This window comes from Cucumis melo, chromosome 12, assembly GCF_025177605.1.
Source record: "Cucumis melo cultivar AY chromosome 12, USDA_Cmelo_AY_1.0, whole genome shotgun sequence".
In the NCBI taxonomy this organism is placed as follows: Eukaryota; Viridiplantae; Streptophyta; class Magnoliopsida; order Cucurbitales; family Cucurbitaceae; genus Cucumis; species Cucumis melo.
The window spans coordinates 24,746,012-24,771,662 of NC_066868.1; the positions used below are offsets into that span (position 1 = coordinate 24,746,012).

Here is a 25,651-nt window from a genome sequence, read left to right on the forward strand (position 1 = left end):
TCCAATTTATATTATTTTTATATGTTATTTTTTAAGCAAAATAATATATAATAAGTCAATATTTTTTATAAAATAAATATTAATTTAGATTTAAATTTGAGTATATATCTTGTTAAAGATTATAGGAATTATGATTTAATAATAAAAGTGATACACAATTGACTATTTGTTTTATATATATATATATATATATATATATATATATATATATATATATATATATATATATATATATAATAGAAAAACAAAAATGTAAAATGCGGATGTTGGAAATTTGGAAACTATGTTTTAGATGGGCATCCAAAACTTTCATATATGCTCTGTTCAAATATCCTGAAAAATCTTCAAATGTCGGGACATCTTAAAATACTGCAAAAATGAAACATTTTTGAAAATCTTGAGACTAGACGGTAATAAATTTCCAAATTTTGGGAGCATGGTAAGTTTTTACCAAACATTATTTATTATACGATATATTAGAGCAAATTTGAAATGAATAGTTGTAAATATAGCAACTATTAGATTCATATAATTAAGTGTATATCAACATTTTAAAAATATTGTAAATATAATAAAATCTGCAAAAATCTAAGATCGATAGAAATAGAGCATGTTGAAATATTGGTCTATCGTTAATAAAACATACGAGTCTATCATTATAAATTGTGCTATAATTACAATTTTTTAAAAATATTGTTAATACTTAATTATTATTTTTAAAATTGCTAATAATTATAATTACTCGGTTTAAAAAATAACTATTAGCTTTAGAACGAAACGAAAGAGGAATGTCGTTTTCCCATACTTTTTATCTCTGTAGCTGCAGAAACCTTAAATAATCCAATTATCCATTTGCCCAGTTAGAGCTCTGTTGTCCAAATATGGAGCTTTCTTTCTTATTTTTTCCAGTTTTTCTCCAGATTTTGGTGTTACTTTCTTCTTTAATTGCTTCTAATACCCATGTTCCATTACAAGAATTTACAAAACCAAAAACATTCTCAAAAGATTTCCTTTTTGGAACTGCTTCTTCTGCTTATCAGGTTACTCTGTTTTTTTGTTCTTCTTCTGCTTGATTTTCTGTCCATATTTTCTTGTCTTACATAATAATATCTTCTTTCACTTGATTTAGTTTGAAGGAGCCTTCTTGAGTGATGGTAAAGGTCTTAACAACTGGGACATTTTTACTCATAAGCCTGGTTAGATTGGTCAAATATTCTTATCATTTTGAAGCTTTTTTTTTCTTGCTCTGTTTTTATCGAGTATGAGGACTCTTTTGTAGGAAATATTAAGGATGGAACAAATGGAGATGTTGCTGTTGATCAGTATCATCGTTACCAAGTTAGTGTTTTGAAATCATTTTCTTCAAGCTTCACTCTCGATTTTGTTTGACATTTATGAGGAAATAAAACAGGAGGATGTTGATCTGATGGAATTTATTGGAGTGAATAGCTATCGATTCTCTATCTCATGGGCAAGAATACTCCCTCGTAAGGCTCTCATTTTTCTACCCAACTTTGCACATACTCTTTTCAGTTTTCAATCTTAATTTCTTGTGCTTTGAGGATAGTTTAAAGCAAAGACCGTAACTTTTAGCCTCAAGACTTGCAATAGCCATATGATATGCTTATGTCATACCTTTAGAAAAATGCACTAAATTAATATCTTTACATCATCCCATAAATGAACAAAATTGAAAGATTTGAGACGTGACAATTGAACTATTACTATTACTTTAAAACATTGAAAACAAAATTGTATGGTAATGAGTCAAATCGTACGAGTGAAAATATAAGTGATAAAGATTTCTTTAGGACAATAATTAAGCACATGTTCTCATCCGGCCCTTTTATTTTATATATGTGAAAAAAATTTTAAATAAATTTTTTTTTAGAAAAAGACTACCACTTTGTAGATTCTATTAAATGTTGTGTAGTACTGTGTGGATAGTGCAGTCAAGATTGCACTCAAGTTTTGTGACAATCACTGGCATGAATTTTTTTATACTCTTAGGTGAGTATTATCCTCGGACATATACATAGTTACACCGATGTGTGTATGTACATACAAATATAGACAAAAGTATTCGGTTATTAGGAAAAAATCAATATACTTTTAATGTCGAATCAGGATCAACATATAACGTATATCTGTATATATATTTATGTGTATACACATATACATACACGTACATATATATATATATATACAATGCATATCTGCGTATATACATAAGGCTTACATCTCATACTGCTCCACTCCAACGTGCAATGGTTGTTGGAGGACTTTGGCCTCTCAAAGCATTGGATCTATCCTTGTTATACTAAACAGACTTTCCTTTGAAAACCTAGACAATAGACTTTGGCTAATTACTAGTATCTTTTTAAATTATGAACCTACAGAAGGAAGGTTTGGTGAGGTGAACAATGCTGGGATTGATCATTACAACAAGCTCATTGATGCTCTGCTCGAAAGAGGTATGTAATGTCCTCACAAGTTCATAGAAACTTACAATCATAACTTACAATTTTTCTGTCCTTACTATATTTCATTCGAACATTTGTGCCTTTTTCTGTTTCAGGGATAGAACCATTTGTGACATTGGCTCACTATGACATCCCTCAGAAACTTGAAGATAAATATGGAGCCTGGTTGAGTCCCCTAGTCCAGTATGATGCAAACTATTAATAATCATCCAATTTCCACTCAAGTTTTGAACATATTTTCTCCATTAATCCTCCTGATACTGAAAAAGCACTTCATACTTTCTTATTTTCAGGGAGGATTTCACCTATTATGCAGATATCTGCTTTAAGTCATTTGGAAATCGAGTCAAGTACTGGGTTACCTTCAATGAGCCCAATGTTCAGGTCATTCGTAGCTACAGAAAAGGGACTTTCCCTCCATCCCGTTGCTCAAGCCCATTTGGCAATTGCAGCAGCGGAGACTCGGAAAGAGAACCCTTCGTAGCTGCCCACAATATTATTCTATCCCATGCTGCAGCGGTCAACACTTACCGGTCCAAATATCAGGTAAGTTGTGTATCAAGTTATCAAGAAGATAACCTCTGTCCTTTTAAACTCTTGGGAGAATCTGTTATTAATTAGAATGATCTTGTTTGCAGGCCAAACAAGGAGGTCTAATCGGAATAGTTATCAATGCTGTGTGGTTTGAGCCTATAAGCGACTCATTTGAAGACATATTAGCGACTGAGAGAGCTTTCTCTTTCTATATGAACTGGTAAAGAACTCAATGCCTCCGTTGTATTAAATTCCTTCACCTTTAACATATCACTTCGTGGCCCCTGTAAAAGAAAAAAGAAAAAAGTCATCATTCAATTGCCCATAAGTTACATTGTTTACAACTCAAATGAAGGTTCCTGGACCCAATTGTATTTGGAAACTATCCGGCAGTAATGGAGGAAATTCTGGGACTTGACTTGCCTCACTTTTCAACTGAAGATCAAAAGAAGTTGAAGAATGGAGCTGATTTTATTGGCATTAATCACTATACCAGTTACTATGCAAAAGATTGCCTTCATTCTTTCTGTGAACCAGGACAGGGGTCATCTAAGATTGAAGGTTTTACTTTCTGGACACCGACGAAGGAAGAAACCTCGATAGGAGAACCTGTAAGTAATTCTGAAAGGTTCAGTTCTCCAAGATGTGGCATCAATATCAGGCGAAATAACTTGTTTTTCATTTTGATGTAGACTGAAATTTCATGGATATATGTCTATCCTCAAGGAATGAACAAGATGGTTACATACATAAAGGAGAGGTACAATGTACCAATATTTGTAACAGAAAATGGTAAGTAGATTAGAAGGCAAGGCAAAATCTAAACCATTGGTGATATATTTGTGGCATTTCCTCCTGAAGAACTGTGGTATTTTCATGAAGGTTATGGGCAGAAGAACAAGCCCAATAATCAAACTGAAGATTTACTCGATGATACCAGAAGAGTAGATTACATGAGAAGTTACCTTGGTGCTTTGGAAACATCAATGAGGTATAAGTAGTGCTACAATACTCATTCTACATGCACCATCTACTTCTTTATTGTCTTCTATATTATCAGTTCATTTTATTTCTCTTCATCCAAGCCTCTCACCATATCTAAGAAATAGTATATAGATCATTTCTTGCCCTTCTCCTTATAACATCGCCTTCTAAAAGAAAAATTATCTTCACATGGCTTTTCCTATGGGAAGGGAAATCATTCTTAAAAATAACAAATAAACAACTATCATTTTAATTGCATACTATATTTAAAACTCAATAAATAAATGAAAATTTAGAAAGCTTGTTATTCTTTAAAAAAGAATATGAAAAATCGGTGTCAAGAACATCACAAACTGAAATATGAGGAACTTTTAGAGGTCTTTTAAGTTTCTCTTAAGCTAGACCCAGATGGTCAAGGAACTTTTCCATAAACTTCGCCACTCTTCTATGGTTCAAAATATTTTCTTCGGTCCTGAAGGAACAAAATCTTTCAAATAAATACTAAACAGACAAGTACTTTACTGGATAATGATTTCACTTGGGCAACTAACTATTCTGAGGGAGGGGTAAAATAGCAAGAAACAGAATCATTTTGACCAATAATTTCTAAGGAGACATGCAAAAGGGGATTTAGCTTCCCCAGAAAAAAAGATTATTAAATGAAGAAAACAAGAACCCAAATTTACAGCGTTCCACTCCATAGAGAAATAATGCTTTAGGAACAACACTAGACTATATACTTTCCAATTCATGCTTTAACATCAAACTTGATTACATCCATTGGGCGTACAGAATGAAAATTTTGAATTTATCTAATAACATACATCCAATGGTCCAATAGAAAGCAAGAGTTTCGCTTTATGCAGTGGTGATTGTGTTGAAGCTTGTCTTGATTGTATATGATGTGATGCATGTTCAGAGAAGGAGCAGATGTGAGAGGGTACTTTGCCTGGTCTTTGCTGGATAACTTTGAATGGATGAATGGATATACTGAAAGGTTTGGGCTTTGCCATGTAGACTATACAACTCTGAAGAGAACACCCAAGCTATCAACCTTTTGGTACAAAAATTTCATTGCTCAAATTTTGATGAGCAACAACGTCAGTTCAATGTCCAAGAAAGTGATCTAAGCAAGCAGCGCCCCTATATTATATGAGAATTGTCAATGTAATTGCTTGTACACGACTGATTTAATAGTTGAATGCTGTTAGCTTCGGTTATTAACTTTCTAAGCTGGTTATAGATGTAGATGGTTTTGGTATCTTTGTAAACAAAAGACTTGATTTTAGAGCAAAACAAAATAAAGAGCATATTTCTCAACTCTTTTCCGTGTGTGTAGTGGGCAGTTGAAATAACCTTATAGATTTGGAGAATGTTGGCTAATGCAAAATGATGGTTTGGAGTCAACATCGAGCTACAATTGTTCCTGCCTCCACCATGGAGTACCAGCATTGTAAATGTGCTCCCTCGAATCCCATGAAATCTCATAAGCCTGCAGTCCAATAGCAACGGCTGGTTCTTTTCCATGAAGAGCAATCCACTCTGCCACTGCAGTTTCTTTATCTTCTTCACTGGTATACTCTTTCTTACATTTTCCAAATGGATTCAACCCAGGACTACCCATCTCTGCAACCACAGCAGGCATATACATGGAATCACCAACCAACGGTGCTCCACAATCAGCCAGCTGTGCTCGAATCTGCATCATCAGGAAACAGCATATTCATTTTAAGAACTGTTTTCAATGTCCCATCTCTGGCTGCAAGTATTTGTGAAGATGGTTTCAAAATTATACAGATAGCTACAAAACAGAATGACTGCACTAAGAACCTGATGTGTCCGACCAGTCAAGAGGTTTATTTTACATTCATAAGCTTTCTTTTTGGAGGGCCATCCACCATCTTCAAAGCAGTATTTTGCTTCAATATCAACATCCGGCCATGAAACCTCTCTGCATTCCAACACCTCTAGCTGACAAAGGATCCATCCATCAATACAATCTGCAAGGAGAAGAAGTTTAAAGCGACCTAAAGAACTTCTGCCAATCATGACTTATAATTGGAAATCCCACATTCGAAAGATCGAAGGAACTCATACTTCTTAAATCCAATCGGTTTTGAAATGAAACCCCGCACTATCTAATATGGTATAAGAGCCTCAAAAACCCAAACGGGTATTCAGTCTAATAAAAAAGAAATGGTGAACCCAAAAGAATCTCACATTGATAAAATCAAAGGCCTTCACACTCCTTATAAAATAGATGAGACTCCTATCACTTCAATTGGTTATGAATGAAATCATATACTATCTAATACTTATTATGGATACACGATATGTTTGTGGCTAGGGTTGAGATTGTACGTACCAGGTTGGGTGGGAGTTAAAATGCTAATATGACTGGGATGACCTTTCCATTTGTATATTAATAATTAGTTGGCAGAAAAGCTAAGACTAGTATTTTAAGTGCTTGAGTTTATGGCTGCAAAATAATAATTAAACGGTATGCATATGTTCCTCAACATATCAAATTGCAACAAATAGTTCAAGGCAATAGCTTATTATTATTTGAATGCTTGATCGGGAGACTTATTATTAATTTGAATGCTTGATCGGGAGACTTACCTTTTGAAACAAGTCTGGGAGCTATATTAATTGGCCGCATGTAGTGTGTTATTATTCCCATTGGGACGGGAGCAGCAGAAAGCGCAAGATAATGCTTCATAACCCTTTTCTCCTATTAAGAAGAATTGTAAAGCATTACTATCAAATTAAGAGATGAAAAACATCAAGAAAAATAACTTAACTAGTAAATTCCAAATATGTATAATGATTAATGGATATTCTAACAACGCCACTGAAAATAAAATAACTCATCAGCTCGTGCCAAGTAAAATTCATTTTTACTTCCTTTATCTTTCACTTCCCCTTGTTGTGAAGTGCTTAAAAATGACAATCTCAACTGCAAAGTCTAAGGACTAGCTTACATTCTTGTTCCCTTGATAGACATCTTTATCATAGAGATTAGACTATATTTAGAGCGAGAATAATACGACCATTTTTACATTTTACCAGTATAGTGAGCATAACGAAGATTTGGCAGGAATATTTTACTACACCATATCCAAATTATAACACAAATAAATAATGGAAAAGGAGAAAATAAACAGAGGTTTAAAGATGGCTAAAAAAAATAGTTTTACTTTACATTATGGGAATAGAGCTGTCACTTTTAAGCATTGTCTTGGAAATAATTTTACCAGTTAGTAAAGTAAGCTAACCGCAATGGTCAAACTCAAGAAATAAGACCATGAAACTTACTCTGATTTTACGATGGAAGATGGAGCAATATTCTTTTGTCCTAGCAAGAATGACGCTGCAAAAGTGTAAATGAATGAAAACAAGTCTTTTGAATAGAGGAATTAGAATTAGACATAGAAACATATATAAGAAGCATCATTACCAGCCTTCAGTGCAGTTGTCGATCTGATGGGTAGTCCACAAAGGAGAAGTCAATCCCAAAGCACGAGTTGCAAAGGTTGCACAACTTTCTTCAATGTTGTCAGTAGTGCCTCCAACCTGACAGAATATTTGTCTTACTTAAAGCCTAAGAAGTGAATGTTCAGCTAGATGGTACTGATGTAAATAAATTGTTTTATTAACAAAAAAAAAACGATGCAAATGAGTGGTGGCATGGGTTTATTGTTTACATCATCAAATTTTATTACTTGAGAGGTGGCATGTTACTGAAAGATCAGTAAATTTATCCAGACCACCAAAATGCCTAGTGCCCATGTCAGTCTTGATCAAATTTTCAGAATGTCACAGGAAGATAGAATGCAAAAGTCAATAGTTGCCACAAATAGAAGGCAATGAAAATAATTTCTCAAGCCAGAGAGAACAGTTCAAGTGTTCAACTACAGACCGATGTACCAGCAGGTTTGTCCAAAACCACATAGGATTCTGTGACAGCAATAATTCTTGATTTCCAATCAATGTCATAGCACCTGATTAATTGTAAATGTCAACAAGCATAATTTCATTATGAACATCGATTTTTTAAAATAAAATTAAAAAAAAAAAAGAAAGAAAGAAAGAAAGAGAAAAAAAGGTAGCTGATTCCACCTTGGAAAGCGTTTGGGATGCACGTGAACACGCAAGTACGTTCCAACTTCCACAAACTCATCAACATGAGTTATCCGGAAAGTCTTCTGTGCCTCTCTCACAGTTTTCCCTTTGATGGATTTTCGCCCTTTCAAGAATGATGGTTCTGTAAATTTTTTGAATAGTCTAATTTGCTCGGGAGTTGCAGTTTTAGGAGGCTGTGGGCATACTAGGGCATAATATACTGCACCAAAATGAATAAGGTCTGCAACATACCTTCAAACAATGAAATCATGAATTCATTGCTTCATCCAAATTAGAGTTGATCTTATGTTGCAGAATAAATTATTATGAACAACAAAAAGTAGTATAACTTACAGAGGAGGAAGGTCCAATGATTTACAGATGTATTCCATAACAGGTCCTGCTTCCACAACGACCATATGTTCAACTCGTGGAAGTTTACTAAATGAGGGGCATGGAAGCAAACGATGATATTGAGGATACCTGAAATTAATTTCAGTCTCAGCAAGCTAAATCCCAAAAGAATCATAAAATGGGAATTCAATACAAGTGGTTGGGAGAATGAAAAAAACCCAATCACCATTCAACTTGAGTTTCTTAGTTGAAAGGTGATTTGATTTAACATACTATCAAGGTAGGAGGTCAGTTCTGTATTTAAACTTATAATGTCGTTTCCTTTCAATTAATATTTATTCCAACTCATCAACTTAAACTTTTGGTTTGTGGTGGTTGGTGGTTCTAGGAAACCCCTTTTTCCCCTTTTATCTGATAGCAGAAGGCAAACTGAATTGGACCTACGAACAAGTAAGTCAATTAATGCAAATTTTCAGCGCTTGTAAGTCTGTAGTCCAAATATAATACAACCTTTCTCTTTTCTTCTTCCTTCCACTTTAGCTCTTATTCTGCAACTTTTTCCACAAGAAAAGCAATACGCAAAGAAAAACAAGATACTAACCCAATTCAACGATTTAAATAAACCAGAAATCTTGGAATTGACCAACTATGAAATTTCCCACAAGCAACTAAATAAACATTCAAACAATTTAAACATGTAAGTAGTTATGTCACATTTATGCCATTAATACACAGCTAAACAACACCGTAACTGCTCAAACTAGCAATCAAACGTCTTATATTAAAAAAATAAATAGCAATCAAACTAATAAACAAGAAGGTATAATAAGAAAAAGAAAATTAGCGGCACCCATTTTCTGCAGAATCAGTTGCAGTTTTTGTGACTGTAACATCTGTTATTGAGGATTTACAAGGGAATGCGCTGCTAATCGAACTAAAAGAACGCCGAGGAGCAAAGTAATCGCAGCAACTGGCAGCATTGGGACTAGCACGAGTTCTTGCCAGTGTGCGCAGCAGGGATAGTGATGTACTACCGAGGCCACGGCAACCATGGGTGGCCACCAGAGCTATATTCATGGAAGCCAGCATCCTTTGGAGTCTTTGGAGCTGGGATGGACTGATGACACCCAAATGATGCCATAGGCTTATAGCTATCCTAAATTTCGGCCTCGTCCAAAATTTACAAATAAATTATTTTATACGTTTATTGATTAATTTTTTTAAATATAGTAAAATTATATTAAATTAAACAGAAGATTTTACTTTTCATTTTCAATACATCCTTACAATTTAATATTCCAGCTTTTGCAAAAATAGCAAAAAAAAATTATGAAAATAAAATCTATATCACTACATTTTCTAAATTGTAAAAATAGCAAATTTAAGAATGTATATGATAACCCTTCAATAACCGTCTATAGTCATCATATTTGTCAAATTTGTAATATGTAAAAAATAGATGCTATGAGCAGTTTTTTTTTTATTTTTTGTCATCTTATGCAATTTCCCTTAACATTTTGTATCAGTGATTGTGATAAATTAAAATAATAGTTAGTAACTGTATTTGTAAATATTTTTTATAATTTTATTATTGAAAATAATTTTTATAAGGTTTAGGGATATCTAAAATTAAACATCTAAGAACACGAAGACTAGTATTAAACGAATTTATATAAAGAGATCAAAATTGTATTTAAAAATAATGGGACTATTTAAAAATTGTATTAAAAAAATTAAAGTTTTTGGAAGCTACTTGAAACTATTTTCAAAGGTGTATTTTCAAAAATAATTTTTTTTTAAAAAAATATTTTTTCTTTAAGCCAATCCAAACGGACCACGATATTAAACAAATTCATGTAGAGAGGCCAAATTGTATTTTAATTTTTTTTTATGGTAAATTAAAAAATTGTCCATCCATAACCTAAAAATTCAAAATTTCATTTTGAGAGAATGGTAATTTCTAGAGAATGATTTCACTGGAGCAATTAACTATTTTGAGGGAGGGCTAAATTAGTAAAAAATAATAATTAAAAAATTTGATCAACCCATAAATTTTAACAGAGACATCAAAGAAAATTAATAACATTCTCAAAATCGCACAAAAATATTTATAAAATATAATAAAATTTTAAAATTTTTCTATAATAAACATCAATAAAAACTGAAATTTTGTTTGTTTCTTTTTTTTAGTTTTGTCATTTATAATAATTAGGAAAGAAAATTATTTTAGATTTATATCTTTGTATTAGGTGGTTTCTAAGGTGTATGCAATTTTTTTCCATATCCTTCTAACAGTTCATATAGGGAACCGTAGTGCATCAACTTCATTACCGAATAAATTTTTAGACAAAGGGATTTAGCCCCAACAAAGATCTAATGCTTCGAGGGACACCACTCATAGACTATACTTTTGAATTCATAGATATAACATCGAACTTTATGACATCCACAGAGGCATAGAGTATCTGTAGAAACAAAATTTTGAGTTTAACTATATCCATCCAATGGTCCAATTGAAAACCAGAGCTTCTCTTTGTGTGGCCATGGTTGAATTGACAGCTTGTCCCGATAGTATATAATGTGGTGCTTGCTCAGAGAAGGAGCATACGTGAGAGGGTAGTCTTTGCTGGACAAATTTGAATGGCTGAATGGATATATAAAATGAAAGGTTTGGGCTTTACCTGAAGATTATCATCCCACTCTGAAGAGAACTCCAAATCATTTTCCAAACTTTGATGTGTCACAATGTCATTGCAGCTGCGTCAAGGAAAGTGATCTAAGCAAGGGAGCACCACTGAGTTATATGAGAATTATTAATGTAATTGCCTGTACACGACAAATTTGATGATTGAATGTTGTTACTTTCGTTCCTAAACTTTCTATACCAAGCTGGTTATAGATGGTTGAGATATAATTGTAAATAGTAAACTTGACTTTAAAGCAATACAAAATACTAAACAGGCATGTTTAGGTTGATTTTCCAAGTGTTCAAAAAAGTGTCATTGAGCATTTAGAAAGTCAATCCAAACAAATCTAGAATCTTTCTCAACTATTTTATGTATTTTATGTGTGAGTGGTAGAAATAACCTTGCAGATTTGGAGAATGTTGGCGAATGCAAAATGATGGCTTGGAGTCGATATCGAGCTATAACTGTTCCTGCCTCCACCATGGAGTACCAGCATTGTAAATGTGCTTCCCTGAATCCCATGAAATCTCATAAGCCTGCAGTCCAATAGCAACGGCTGGTTCTTTTCCGTGAAGAGCAATCCACTCTGCCACTGCATTTTCTTTATCTTCTTCGCTTGTATACTCTTTCTTACATTTTCCAAATGGATTCAACCCAGGATTAGCCATCTCTGCAACTGCTGCAGGCATGTAGATGGAATCACCAACCAATGGTGCTCCATAATCAGCCAGTTGTGCTCGAATCTGCATCATCAGGAAATATCGTGTCTATTTTAAGAACAATGAATGCAAGAGTTTCTGAAGATGGTTTCAAAATAACAAAGACGATTGCAGAAACAGAAAGACTACTACTCTAAGAACCTGATGTGTCCGACCAGTCAAGAGGTTGATTTTACATTCAAATGCTTTCTTTTTGGAGGGCCACCCACAATCTTCAATACTGTATTTTGCTTCAATATCAGCATCTGGCCATGAAACCTCTCTGCATTCCAACACCTCAAGCTGACACAAGTTCCATCCATCAATACAATCTGCAAGAAGATGTTTAAAGTGACCAAAAGACGTAAACTGCTTATCACACCTTGGTACGGATACACATGTGGTCAGGGTTGAAGGTTGAGGTGTCCATCCTAGGTATCAGGTTGGGAGGGAGTTGAAAATATAAATAACTTTTGCATGTTAATTTGCTGGAAGAATAGTTAAGGCTGATTTTCTAGGTGCTTGAGTTTGTGGCTGCAAATCAATAATCAAACTGTAGATATATGATCCCCGATATAAGAAATTGTAACAAATAGTTCAAAGCAATATCCAATAATTATTTGAATGCTTGATTGTGAAACTTGCCTCTTGAAACGAGTCTAGGAGCCAAATTAATTGGCCGCATATAGTGTGTCATTATTCCCTTTGGCAGGGGAACAGCAGCAAGAGCAAGATAAAGCTTCATAACCTTTTTCTCCTATAAAGAAAAATTTGTGAAGCATTACTATCAAATTAAGAAATGAAGAGCATCAACACAAACAACTTTACTAAAATTTCAAATATGTATAATGGATATTCTACCAAGACCATTAAAAATAAAATAACTTGTCAGCTTGTGCATCTTTGTTTATCATGAACATATATATCACAGTAGAAATCCATTTTAATTTCCTCTTATTCACTTACCCTTGTTGCAAAGTGCTTAAAAATAAAAATCTCAAATGTAATGTTTGTGACTCGTTTTCACTCTCGTTCCCTTGGTGCCTGTTTATCATAGAGGTAAGACTTCATATTTAGGGAGAGAATAATAGGAGCATTCTTATATTTTAGTTTTTAGTATTGTGAGAATGAAGAAGATATGTGGAAATATTTAACTACTTCATATTCAAAGCACATGGTAGACTGGAAAATGAGTGAAAGAACAGAGATTTGAAGATCCCCACACCCCCCCCCCCCCCAAAAAAAAAAAAAAATAATAATTGCAATGGTCTAACACGAGAAATAAGACCATGAAACTTACTCTGATTTTACGATGGAAGATGGAGCAATATTCTTTTGTCCTAGCAAGAATGACGCTGCAGAAAAGTGTAAATGATTGAAAACAAGTATTTTGAAGAGAGGCATTACTTTAGACATGAGCATCTCTATAAGAAACATCATTACCAGCCCTCGGTGCAGTTGTCAATCTGATGGGTAGTCCACAAAGGAGATGTTAATCCTAAAGCACGAGTTGCAAAGGTTACGCAAGTTTCTTCGATGTTGTTAGTAGTGCCTCCAACCTGACAGAACAATTTCAATTCTTAACAGCTAAAAAATGAATGTCCGCTAGATGGTACTGATGCAAATAAAATGTGTCGTTCTCTACAAGCGTTATTATTTACGTAATCAGTTCTACATAGGTAAATTCCATATTACCAAAATGCATATACTATTATGGATAAAAATTTGCAGAATGTTTACAGGAAGAAACAATGCAACTACCAACAGTCACCACAAATAGAAGGCAATGCAAATAATTCCTCAAGCCAGAGATTAATGGTTCAAGCGTTCAAACCACAGACCGATGTACCAGCAGGTTTGTCCAAAACCACATAGGAATCTGTCACAGCGATAATTCTCGATTTCCAATCAATTTCATAGCACCTGATTGATTATAAATTTTCACTAGCATCATTCCATCATGAACATTATTTTACTTTTGAAAAGAAAAACATGTAGTTCATTTCACCTTGGAAAGCGTTTGGGATGCACATAAACACGCAAGTATGTTCCAACTTCAACAAACTCATCGATATGAGTTATCCGGAAAGTCTTCTGTGCTTCTCTCAAGGTTTTCCCCTTGATAGATTTTCGCCCTATCAAAAATGATGGTTGTGTAAATTTTTTGAATAGTCTAATTTCCTCGGAGGATGCAGTTGGCGGAGGCTGTGGGCATACTAGGGCATAATATACTGCACCAAAATGAATGAGATCTGCAACATACCTTCAAAAAATGAAACTAAATTCAATACTTACATGGGATACTTAATACTATGTTGCATAATCAACAAAAAAGATAGAACTTACATAGGAGGAAGATCCAAGGATTTAGAGATGTATTCCATAACAGGTCCCCCTTCCAAAACGACCAGATGTTCAACTCGTGGTGGGGCATTGAATGAAGTACATGGAAGCAAACGATGATATTCAGGATACCTGAAATTAATTTCAGTCGGAGGATGCTAAATCCTAAAGGAATCATAAAAAGGGAATCGATACCAGAGGTTCGGAGAACGAAAAAATCCAATAACAAATCATGAATCCATGATTATTGCAAGTGCATCAAGCATCTAACAGAGTAATCAGCAAAGGTGCCAGGAAACCTTTTTATTCTTCTTTATCTGACAGTAGAAGGCAAAATTGAAAGTTTGGGGCTGCTAAAAGGTAAGTTTTGACGACAGCTACGAGTTTTTCAAGTGCTAACCGGTGGAGAAGGATTCAATGCTCGAGATTCATAGTCCATATATAACATATAAAGTTTGAGCCATCAGCCATGGATTTTCTTTTCTCTTTCCCTTTTTTCCTCAACCTTCAATTTTGCTATTTTCTTCAACTTTTCTCACAATACAAGCAATACACATAGAAAAACAAGATCCTAATGCATAAAGTATAAATCTTGGAATGACCAAAGATGAAATCTCCCACCACGCCATTGACAAAAACATTCAAACAACTCACATAAGTCTTAAGCTCACGTTTACACTATTATTAAAACATAATTAAGCAACAGTATTCCCATTCAAACTAGCAATCAAACTAGTAAACAAGAAGGTATGAGAAAGAAAATTAGCAATACCCATTTTCTGCAGAATTAGTAGCAGTTTGTGTAACGTTCACGTCTGTTGTTGAGGATTCACAAGGGAACGCGCTACTATTCAAACTAAAAGAACGCCGAGCAGTAAAGCAAGTGGTGGAAATGGGAGCACTGAGATTAGCACGAGTTCTCGCCACTTCGCGCAGCAGGGTAAGTGATGTACTGAGGCCACGACAACCATGGGCGGCCACCAGAGAGACATCCATGGAAGCCAAAACGATGCTCAATATCCTTCTAGACCGGAGAGTATAATTTGGAAGGACAATTAGCCAAAGTATAGTCGAAGTTTTGTCCCAAAAAATGGCAAAATCAACTCTGTGATACTCTCGAGAGACGATGTTCGATTCTTATTTCGAGTTGTTGAACTATAAAAAGTTCACATTTTTTTTTTTTTTACTCTAACGTAGGATTCGCTGAATTGAATTAAAGTAGAGTTCGCTGATATTTATGAATTACGGGTTTTTGACTTTTAAGTTTTAATTATTCTCTTACTTTGTTTGGGTGGCTTAATTTGATTGAAGAGACTTTTATACCATAGTTGGATTTTAACAAATGTCAAGTAGAATATTTCATTTTTATTCTTATACGTTATTTATAGTCATATTATGTTTTAGATAATAGAAAATTATGAAAAATCGTAAATTTGTAAAAAATATGTATAAAATATAATAAATTTCAGATTATAATTGATAGACATTGATATACTTTAAATAAAAGTTTATCATATACTTTTGTAAATATTTAAAAATATTTTAAATAATTCATATTTATCATTCTAAAATTTTAAAATATTAGATATTTGTTTTTCTTTTCTTTTTGGCAAGTAAAATATTATAGACGCAGAGAAAATAACCATACTGGCCTTTCTTTCCTAACAACTTAATTTTATAGCAAAAATTAAGGATATATATCAACCGGAACATTTTAAATATACTTATGAAATATAGAAAAAAGAGAAAATTTCTTAAATATGTAAAATAAATTAAAATATTTATGACGATTTTGAATTTGTTAATGACAGACATTGATAAATTTTTATAATTGTCTAGATTGATAGAAATATAGCAGTGTCTATAAATATCTATCATCCATAAAATTTGAAATCTGTAAATATTTTGTCAAATTTACTATTTTTTATAATTAAAACAAATTAAAATGTGTTAATTTGATAAATGAGCCTTATCTATTTTATTTTATTTTTATGCTTATTAAAAAAAACTATTACCTATATTATGTGACATTTAAATATGTCAAAGAGATAGATAAAGAGGAGAGGAGCTTAAACGACGTCACATTGTTCACCGAAATCGCATGCTTGCTTGAGGAAACGGCAAATGAATATATATATCGAATCGGAACTCGGAAGGCTTGAGAAGAAAACGTTTTGTGTCAGCTTCATTTGGTGTCTCGTAGTTGAACAATGAACGATAAGCTATCGTGAATGTCCGTCGAGTATCTCTCCGGTGATCAATCTCCGTTGTTCCTTCTGAGAAAATTCGATCATAGTTGAAAGGAATCAGTGTCTTATTTCTGGTGTTTAAGACCAATGGTAGTATGCCGTGAACCAGGTGCAATTTGACTTTGGTTCTTCACTGCTCGATTGGATCATCGCGAATTTGTAAATAATTTTTTATTTGGTTGAAATGTCCTGGGGACTTGGATGGAAACGGCCATCTGAGGTTTTTCATTTGAAACTGAATTATGGTTCGGAAGAGGATGCGGAGAATCCTGATCGTGTCTCCTCCTCCTCATCGTGTTCTTCTTCGTCGTCGTCGTCGTCGGCAGCGACAACCATTTTGACGCAGGGTCAGGAACTTGGATTTCGGATTGATTTGGATTGGTCGGCTGGGGATGATGAAGATCAGGTGGCTCTCAGGCTTCAGTCTCAGCTCATGGTTGCCTTGCCGGTGCCGCAGGATGCTGTGCAGGTAGAATTGAAGTACCGCGAAGAAGCAGAGAATGTGGATGTAGATATGAGAGTTTTGAAGAGGAGGGAGCCTCTTAGAGCTGTGACGATGGCGAAGTCAGCGGGATCGGGGCAGCAGAATGATGGGGTTGGCGTTCTGACGCGGTTGTTGAGGTCGAATTTGGCACAGAAGATACCAGGGGCTGGCGACGCTGCGGTTGATTTTGGCGAGCACTGGAAAACCGTAACCATGCTCAATCTCTGTGGTTGTGGTTTGTTGGTAAGCGTTTGTGGCAATTGATTTTTCAATTACGCTTCTCCTTCTGCGAGCATGTTTATTGTAATGGCGGTTTTCATCAGCTTTTCCAATTTGTATAAACAAGTTTTTGTATTTTGAAGCGATGGGACCTTGCGACGTCTTCAGTTCTCTTGCTCCTTTTGATTGATCAATTATATTTGATTGCTTCTTTTTATCATTCTTATGGGTCAATCGTTTTGAATGAATGCTGTGGTCGTTGGAAGTATGGCTTGAAGTTGAGTTTATGAATGTTTCTTTGTGTTCATTCCAGGCATTGCCTGCAGATTTAACTCGACTGCCACTACTGGAAAAATTATACCTTGAAAACAATAAACTAACGGTTTTGCCGCCTGAGCTTGGTGAGATAAAAAATCTGAAAGTGCTTCGAGTTGATTTCAACTTTCTGGTTTCCGTACCAGGTAAGCATTGTTTTCTACAACTTACAAGGGCACCTGTGCATGGTAGAAACTTGATTTAGATCAAGTATAAATGAGCCTCTAGTTTGAGCTGCATCAATAAGTCTCCTGCCGTATTGATTTGATTTTTGAAACAATGTTGAGCAGTGGAGTTGAGGCAGTGTGTTGGACTGGTGGAGCTATCATTGGAACACAACAAACTCGTTAGGCCTCTTCTTGACTTCAGGTTATTTGTCTTATTTTAGATAAACAGCAATTCTTGCTTTGTATTTTACAGTGTTAATGCCCCTTTGTTTAAAGAGTTCTTGGTGATCCCTAGATATTTTTTTGGGTCTAATGATCTTCTCCAGCTTTCTGACAGGGCTATGGCTGAGTTGCGTGTTCTTAGACTATTTGGTAACCCTCTTGAATTTCTTCCTGAAATATTGCCATTGCACAATTTACGCCATCTTTCTCTTGCAAATATCAAAATTGTGGCAGATGAAAACTTGAGATCTGTGGACGTTCAAATAGAGGTAGTATTGTATACAATAATGCAAACATTCAAATAAAGGATTGAATTAACTCACATGATAACATTTTGTGTTGATTGATTTTGCTGTTGATATGTGCAGATGGAAAATAACTCTTATTTTGGTGCATCCAGACATAAGCTTAGTGCCTTCTTCTCCCTTATTTTCCGTTTTTCTTCCTGTCACCACCCTTTGCTAGCATCTGCCCTAGCAAAAATCATGCAAGATGAAGGAAATCGTGCAGTTATTAGTAAAGATGAGAATGCAATTCATCAGCTTATAAGTATGATAAGCAGTGAGAACCGTCATGTGGTGAGACTTACATTTCTGAACTGATTATTCCTTTTTGCTGTTCTTTTTTCCTTAATTTGAGACACTACTGGTAGGTTTATTTTAAACAGCTGTTACTTATGGCAGGTTGTACAAGCATGCTTTGCTCTTTCTTCTCTTGCTTCAGATGTCTCCATTGCCATGCAGTTGATGAAAGCAGACATAATGCAGCCCATTAAAACTGTCCTAAAATCTGTTTCACAGGATGAAGTAATTTCTGTATTGCACGTCGTGGCCAAGTTGGCTTTCACATCTGATACTGTAGCTCAGAAAATGTTGACCAAGGAACTTTTAAAATCCCTGAAATTGTTATGTGCCCAGAAAAATCCAGAGGCAAGTCTACAAATTCTTCAGTCCACCAAAGCTCCCTTGCTTCTCTACTCTTTTGTATGTAATTCTCTCAATCTTTTTCTGCAGGTGCAAAGGTCAGCGTTATTGACAGTTGGAAACTTGGCATTTTGCTTGGACAATCGTCGCATTCTAGTTACTTCTGAAAAGTTGCGCGAACTACTCTTACGCTTGACAGTTGCACCTAACCCACGTGTGAATAAAGCTGCAGCTCGAGCTTTAGCAATCCTTGGTTTGTGTTCTTTTATCAATTTTAATTTGTACATCTGAGATTCACGTTCTCACATTCCTCAATTTGATTTTTTTTTTCTTTTTTTCCCTTTTCTTTTTGGGTAGGGGAGAATGAAAATTTACGGCGTGCTCTGAAAGGGAGACAAGTAGCAAAGCAAGGACTGCGGATACTCTCAATGGATGGCGGTGGCATGAAAGGTTTGGCAACAGTTCAAATACTTAAAGAAATTGAGAAAGGGACTGGAAGGCAGATACATGAATTGTTTGATCTTATATGTGGCACATCGACTGGAGGCATGCTAGCTGTTGCCCTAGGGATTAAGCAAATGACTTTGGATCAATGTGAAGAAATATATAAAAATCTTGGTTAGTATGCTGCAAAGGTAAGCTATGATTAAATTTTGCAATTCATCAATTTACTGTAAAACTTCCTTTTTTTGGATTATAGGAAAGCTTGTATTTGCTGAGCCTACACCAAAGGACAGTGAAGCTGCTTCCTGGAGAGAAAAGCTGGATCAACTTTACAAAAGTTCTTCACAGAGTTTCAGAGTTGTTGTCCATGGATCTAAAGTAATTATTTTCTTGATTTTTTGCATCACTTTGTATATGCTGCGGTGTTTCCCCTTGGGAAGCTCTTATTATATTTTCAACTTTCTTAAAGAAAATTATTGTTGAATTTGTCAAACCAGCTTTTGATTTTCTCGACTCTTTGAAAGCAAAGCAGCAAGCCTTTATTAATGGTCACTTATCCATCTTATTGTTAAAAATTATATTTATAAATGACGGAACATGGTAGATACATAATATTCTTTCCATTAAGGAACATAGGATCTATGTATAACTATGCAAACTTTGTTGTTGCGTTTTGTTATCACCAACCAGCTGCTGATTGAATATGCTCTTGCAATGATGTCTTGCAGCATAGCGCTGATCAATTTGAGAGGCTATTGAAGGAAATGTGTGCAGATGAGGATGGGGACCTATTAATAGAATCTGCAGTTAGAAACCCCCCGAAAGTATTTGTTGTGTCAACCTTGATGAGCATGGTACCAGCTCAGCCTTTCTTATTCCGCAATTATCAGGTGTGTGATTAAGACATCTATCTTCTTTTAAGTAGGCTCAGAATTTGTATGTTAGAAGAAAAGAACCACAATATGCATTAGATGATTTTCAGCATGCAGAACCACGAGGAAGCCATGAAGCAAACCTTAGACCATGCTGAAAGTTTGTGTTCCACTCTCTGAAGTCTGATTGTTATCTCTTTGCATATGCACGAAAGGATAGTTCAATCACAATCAAAGGGAATTTCTTTCCTGTTGTCTCTAAGTGCAATACTTTCAGCACTGGAAGCTACAAAAGAAGCCATGAAATGGATTTTATGCTACATTGAGAATTTATATTCCACGCCCCCTAAAAGGACAATTATAGCACAAGGAAATGATTTATTTTCTGTTATTGAATCTCTAAGAGGCTTTAATTGGTTTTTTTCTTTAGCCTGTAAGTTTTTGTACGCACAACAGGACAGTTATTGTACAATGGGAAATGATTTTTCCATGTTATTGGTCCTCTAAGAGTTGCTTTTTTTCTTTTGGTGGGTTGTGTATTGGCCTATTTTTATTTGTAGTTGTTTATCTTTTTTTTAATCCCTTTGGAGGTTGTTTTCCTGAAGTTTTCGTATCTCGATGAAAACCGAAAAGTTATTTCATATTTAGGAAAAAAAAAAAACAATCACTCTTCCGATAAGAAACAAATGGGATCAATGCTGCATGGTCTAATCCAAGTTAAGGTTTAAGCTAAGCGTTATGGTTTAGTCTAAGTTAAGCCAAGCATAATCTATAGAAATAAGTGAACAGTTAAGAAACTGGAGAGAGAGAGGGAGAATTGAAATGAGACATGAAATAGAACCCGCCAGGACAATCAAGGCTCCTAATTCGGTCCTTGAACAACTCAAAGAAAATCCTCTTTTCAGAAGAAGACTTGAAATAAGACCTTTTAGTATCTTGTTTTTTATCGGACACAATTTACTAAAGCAGCTTGTTTTCCTTTGCATTAACTGTGATCCTAGATCTGATAGTAGCAATTGCTGCATTGTATTCTACAATTTTGCAGTATCCTGTCGGAACACCAGAGGTACCTCTTGCAATTTCAGACAGTTCAGGAATTACTGTGTTTGGATCACCTTTGGCCAGTGCCCAAGATGGCTATAAACGCAGTGCTTTCATTGGAAGTTGCAAGCACCAAGTATGGAAAGCTATAAGAGCTTCGTCTGCTGCACCTTACTATCTTGATGATTTTTCAGATGGTATTTTTTACTAGTTTTCCTATAAGTAAATATATTATTATTCTCCTTTATTATTAATTAGACCATACATTTGGGTACTTAAATTTTATTCTAGGTAAAACAAAGTAGCTTTTAAATGAATTTGATTAGATATAATTAATAAATTGCATAAATAAACTCAACGTGTTTCTTAAATTGGTGATAATCTATAGTTGTGTAGCGAATTTTAATTGCAATTTTGAAGTGAAATTAAGTTGCTTGTGAATAAAAACATGCGAGTAGGATGGACATCATGACTTAAATGAAATACTACAAATATTTCCTTTGATTGTCATGAGATGGATTACAAATAGTCATATGTAATGACATGAATGAAATTTAACATGTGAGTAGAGTGAATATAAGTTAACTAACGATTCTCAGTCCTACTTCTAATTTATTAAAGATTAAAGATAAAGATGCTTCATCTTTGATATATTTATTCATGATCCTCTGAAATTTTTGAAGACGTAAATCGCTGGCAAGATGGAGCCATTGTGGCAAACAATCCTACTATCTTTGCCATCAGAGAAGCACAACTTCTATGGCCTGACACAAGAATTGACTGCTTAGTTTCCATTGGCTGTGGCTCTACTCCAATGAAGGTAATTTATTTTTCATATGATTAATTAGATTATTTAAATGCTCTATAACTGTCTTGACTGGTTTAGGTGAGGAAAGGTGGATGGCGTTATTTAGACACTGGACAAGTGCTTATTGAGAGTGCATGCTCTGTGGACCGAGTGGAGGAAGCCTTGAGTACGTTGTTACCCATGCTGCCTGAAATACATTATTTCCGGTTTAACCCAGGTATGATATCTTAATGTGCAATGGGTAATTGCTTTAGCATTTCTGTGAAATTTCATTTGTGCAGTTATTTGCCTTCAACAAATTCTGACCTTAAAAGAATTTAGGGTTATCCTCTGGCACGTCTATTTCGAGAACAGAGATGTGCATATTATTCTCAGTTTATTTTATTTTATTTTTATTTATCTATTGCAGTGGATGAACGATGTGATATGGAACTGGACGAGACTGATCCAGCAGTGTGGCTAAAGTTGGAAGCTGCAGTTGAGGAGTATATCCAAAGTAATAATCTGGCCTTCAAGAATGCCTGTGAAAGATTGATCTTGCCTTATCAACATGATGAGAAGTGGTCGGAGAACTTAAATTCACTTCACTTCTCCAGTGTCATGGCATCATCCATAGGTGTTTATTTCGTCCCCGTAGCATTTTCAACTGCTCAGTCATTCTGTTTGGATTTTGTGAACTAACCAATTATTTGTCTGATTTCTGGAAATGCTAGATGAAAATAGCCCTTCTTTGGGTTGGAGACGGAATGTTCTACTGGTTGAAGCTTCCAACAGTCCTGATGCTGGAAAAGTTATGTATCATGCTCGTGAACTTGAAGCATTTTGTTCCAAAAATGGAATTCGAATATCCCTTATGCAAGGAACATCTGGGGCTTTGAAGACTGTTCCTTCATCAACATTCCCGACACCTTTTACATCCCCCTTGTTTACTGGAAGCTTTCCATCAAGCCCACTTCTTTATAGTCCTGATGTTGGACCACAAAGGCTTGGTCGAATTGATATGGTCCCACCTTTAAACTTAGATGGTCATATGGGTAAAGGAGCAGCATTCACCCCCGAGTCTCCTTCAGGACCCAGAGAACTCTCCTTACCTGTACGGGCATTGCATGAGAAGTTACAAAATTCACCTCAAGTGGGCATTGTACATTTAGCCCTTCAAAATGACTCATTCGGCTCAATATTAAGGTCAACATATGTACAGAAATTTATGATTTGTGAATTTAGTTGCAGCCTTTGCATTTGGTCCTGACTTGCTCATTTTTTATTCTTGTAGTTGGCGAAATGATGTTTTTGTAGTTGCAGAACCTGGGGAACTTGCAGAGAAATTTCTACAAAGTGTTAAGCTTAGTTTGTTGTCCACCATGCGGAGTCATCGTAGAAAGGGTGCGTCATTGCTTGCCAATGTCTTGACTGTGTCGGATCTGGTGGCGCTCAAACCCTACTTCCAAATTGGAGGTATCGTCCATCGTTATTTAGGACGACAAACCCAAGTATGTTATCTTGGCATTTTTCTTTGCTTTCTCGTGATTTCTTGTTATAGTCAAAAGTCACAATGCAGAGAATTCAAGTTCTGAATGTCAATTGATGTTTATTGTTGAAGGTTATGGAGGATGACCAAGAAATTTCGGCTTACTTGTTTCGTAGAACAGTTCCTTCCTTGCACTTATCACCTGATGATGTTCGTTGGATGGTAGGGCTTCAAATCTCTTTCTATTATGATCAATCTCTTTCATTTTTTTGTCTTCAAATTCTTTCCTCTTATGATAATTGATGCATGTTTAATTTGTTAAAGATGCTAACGAACTCTCTATTGGGGGAGGGTTTGAAGTTCATTCTAGGAAATCATTGGAACGGTGAAAGTCCATTACATTTTTTGTTCATAATTCTCATCAATAGATATTTTCTTCAATTGCTTTTGTTTGGTTTTTTTTCTTTCATGTAGTTTCTTTGTCAGAACTCTTTGGTTTTTCAGACAAGATTTGATGATTCTGTCCTTCCTTTTCCTCCTAGATGTTTTTCGTTGGCCTGGGTTCAATTCATGGTGGTAGTTCTATCTATATTCCTGTGCTCAGCCATTTTCTTTTGCAACCTACATACCTGGAGAACTATAGTAAATACGTTGGAGAATAGGTTAATGATACAATGGCTTTTTCCTTTAGGCTATATCCTTGAAGGCTTTTAGAATATTTTTCTTCCATGTTTGATTCTCATTATCTTATTAGTTTGTTATACGGCAAGGATAGTAAGTTTTAAAGATTGTTTTCTAATAAGTTTCTAGATGATACTTGAGATTTGAATTGTCAGTCCTTCACTTGGTTGAGAAAGAATGGTTAATCCGCTTGCATCCATGTCTTTTTTCCCTTAATGTCACTTATCCACTATTTGTATTTCTGAATTTTCTCTAGGTTGGTGCTTGGAGGGACAGGATCATTTTCTGCACCGGAACCCATGGGCCAACCCCAGCTTTAATTAGAGCCTTTTTGGACTCTGGGGCTAAAGCTGTAATATGTCCTTCAAATGAACCCCCCGAAACACAATCAGCAACATTCCAGACAGGGGAGTACGATACTATGGAAAATGGGAAGTTTGAGATTGGCGAAGAGGAGGGAGAAGATGACGATGCGGAGCTTTCTAGTCCAATGAGTGACTGGGAAGACAGTGATGCTGAGAAAATTGGAAATTATCCATTTGATACCTGGGATGATGATGAAGGGGAACTTTCACAGTTTGTCACTCACTTGTACGACTCGTTATTCCGAGAGCGTGCAAGTGTAAATGCTGCTTTACTCCAAGCTCTTGCTTCGCATAGGAAGTTAAGGTATACATGTCATCGCCCTGGTGTCCAATAATATCTTCATCAATCTCACATTCATTGCTAAAATGAATGAAAGAGATTTACATAGAGAGACAATACTCAATAGTGCGAGTATAGAGAATATTTAAGAAAATAAGAGGGAAGATCCAATTTTGAGGCTCTTTTTGTTCATTATAACTAATAACTATTTTTTGAATGCCATACCATAGATATAAGGCACTCAGAAAGGTGTTCGCATTGCTCTTATTTGTTCAATTTTAACTTTGCCTTGGCAAATTTACATGTAAATGGATAAATTCTCTTCTGATTACTATGCTTGTATTTTATCTCTCCATTGGAATAACCCAACTACCAAAAAGTTGTACATATGGTTGGAACTTGGAAGCATTGGGTTTGAAGTATCACTCGTTCAAATAGAATACATTATTGCATTTCAAGAAATTAGTAAACATATCTCAAACATGCGTACTCTCAACAAAAGAAAAAGTTAGTTTAGAGCCTCCATCGTATGTTTATCTCCGAGACAAAGAAAATTGCCCAAGTTACTTAATTGTATAATATTTGGTGAAAATCGATTGTTATATTGACCAATATTTTATCTAGGAAGCAAAACGAAAAAATAAATAAATTATAAATTGGCAAAACCAAAACTCCTCCTATCTTAGATTCTTGACAAGGCAAAGGAGGCAGAAGAAATCTTCACAACTCAATTGCACTGTGTTCTATTGAGTACATCAACATGACACTTTTATTTTAAAGTATCGATCTTAATTTTCAATTTAAAAAGGTGATTCTGTTCTCAACAAATGAAACATAAAAGGCTCAACCAACAAATCACGACGATACATTTTCTATCATTATTGTACTTTAAAATATAATAGAAT

At 35.0% G+C, this 25,651-nt stretch overlaps 3 protein-coding genes across 13 annotated transcripts; 2 read left to right on the forward strand and 1 right to left on the reverse strand.

Moving 5' to 3' along the window:
* Positions 1-855: 855 nt before the first annotated feature.
* Positions 856-5,321, forward strand: LOC103485429 (beta-glucosidase 47). The gene is made up of 12 exons (XM_008443022.3): positions 856-1,040; positions 1,130-1,196; positions 1,280-1,338; positions 1,412-1,487; positions 2,400-2,474; positions 2,579-2,666; positions 2,777-3,029; positions 3,122-3,237; positions 3,373-3,628; positions 3,710-3,809; positions 3,900-4,008; positions 4,921-5,321. The coding sequence occupies exons 1-12, from the start codon at positions 882-884 to the stop codon at positions 5,129-5,131; spliced, it is 1,569 nt and encodes a 522-aa protein (XP_008441244.2). The 5' UTR covers positions 856-881; the 3' UTR covers positions 5,132-5,321.
* LOC107990285 (RNA pseudouridine synthase 6, chloroplastic) lies at positions 4,662-15,404 on the reverse strand. Of its 10 annotated transcripts, none has more exons than XR_007815925.1 (11): positions 14,981-15,404; positions 14,212-14,340; positions 13,874-14,128; positions 13,707-13,788; positions 13,309-13,424; positions 13,166-13,220; positions 12,511-12,622; positions 12,028-12,197; positions 11,568-11,910; positions 11,162-11,256; positions 10,782-11,066 (listed from the first exon to the last, which is right to left on the reverse strand). XR_007815925.1 is itself a non-coding variant. In XM_051080045.1 (9 exons), the coding sequence occupies exons 1-9, from the start codon at positions 9,567-9,569 to the stop codon at positions 5,416-5,418; spliced, it is 1,443 nt and encodes a 480-aa protein (XP_050936002.1). In that variant the 5' UTR covers positions 9,570-9,631; the 3' UTR covers positions 4,662-5,415. The 10 variants fall into 10 exon arrangements, 1 of the variants encoding a protein (XP_050936002.1); XR_007815926.1 differs by having other exon boundaries at positions 11,162-11,306; XR_007815923.1 differs by having other exon boundaries at positions 11,162-11,237; positions 14,981-15,403.
* Positions 15,405-16,305: 901 nt separating this feature from the next.
* LOC103485419 (phospholipase A I) lies at positions 16,306-25,077 on the forward strand. Of its 2 annotated transcripts, XM_008443000.3 has the most exons (18): positions 16,306-17,184; positions 17,474-17,621; positions 17,766-17,844; positions 17,980-18,133; positions 18,233-18,442; positions 18,548-18,793; positions 18,878-19,040; positions 19,145-19,405; positions 19,488-19,609; positions 19,960-20,121; positions 21,149-21,341; positions 21,828-21,964; positions 22,031-22,169; positions 22,362-22,568; positions 22,666-23,137; positions 23,226-23,442; positions 23,553-23,642; positions 24,358-25,077. In XM_008443000.3, the coding sequence occupies exons 1-18, from the start codon at positions 16,642-16,644 to the stop codon at positions 24,799-24,801; spliced, it is 3,987 nt and encodes a 1,328-aa protein (XP_008441222.1). In that variant the 5' UTR covers positions 16,306-16,641; the 3' UTR covers positions 24,802-25,077. The 2 variants fall into 2 exon arrangements, with proteins under 2 accessions (XP_008441222.1, XP_008441231.1); XM_008443009.3 differs by lacking the exon at positions 16,306-17,184 and having other exon boundaries at positions 17,551-17,621; positions 17,969-18,133.
* Positions 25,078-25,651: the final 574 nt, after the last annotated feature.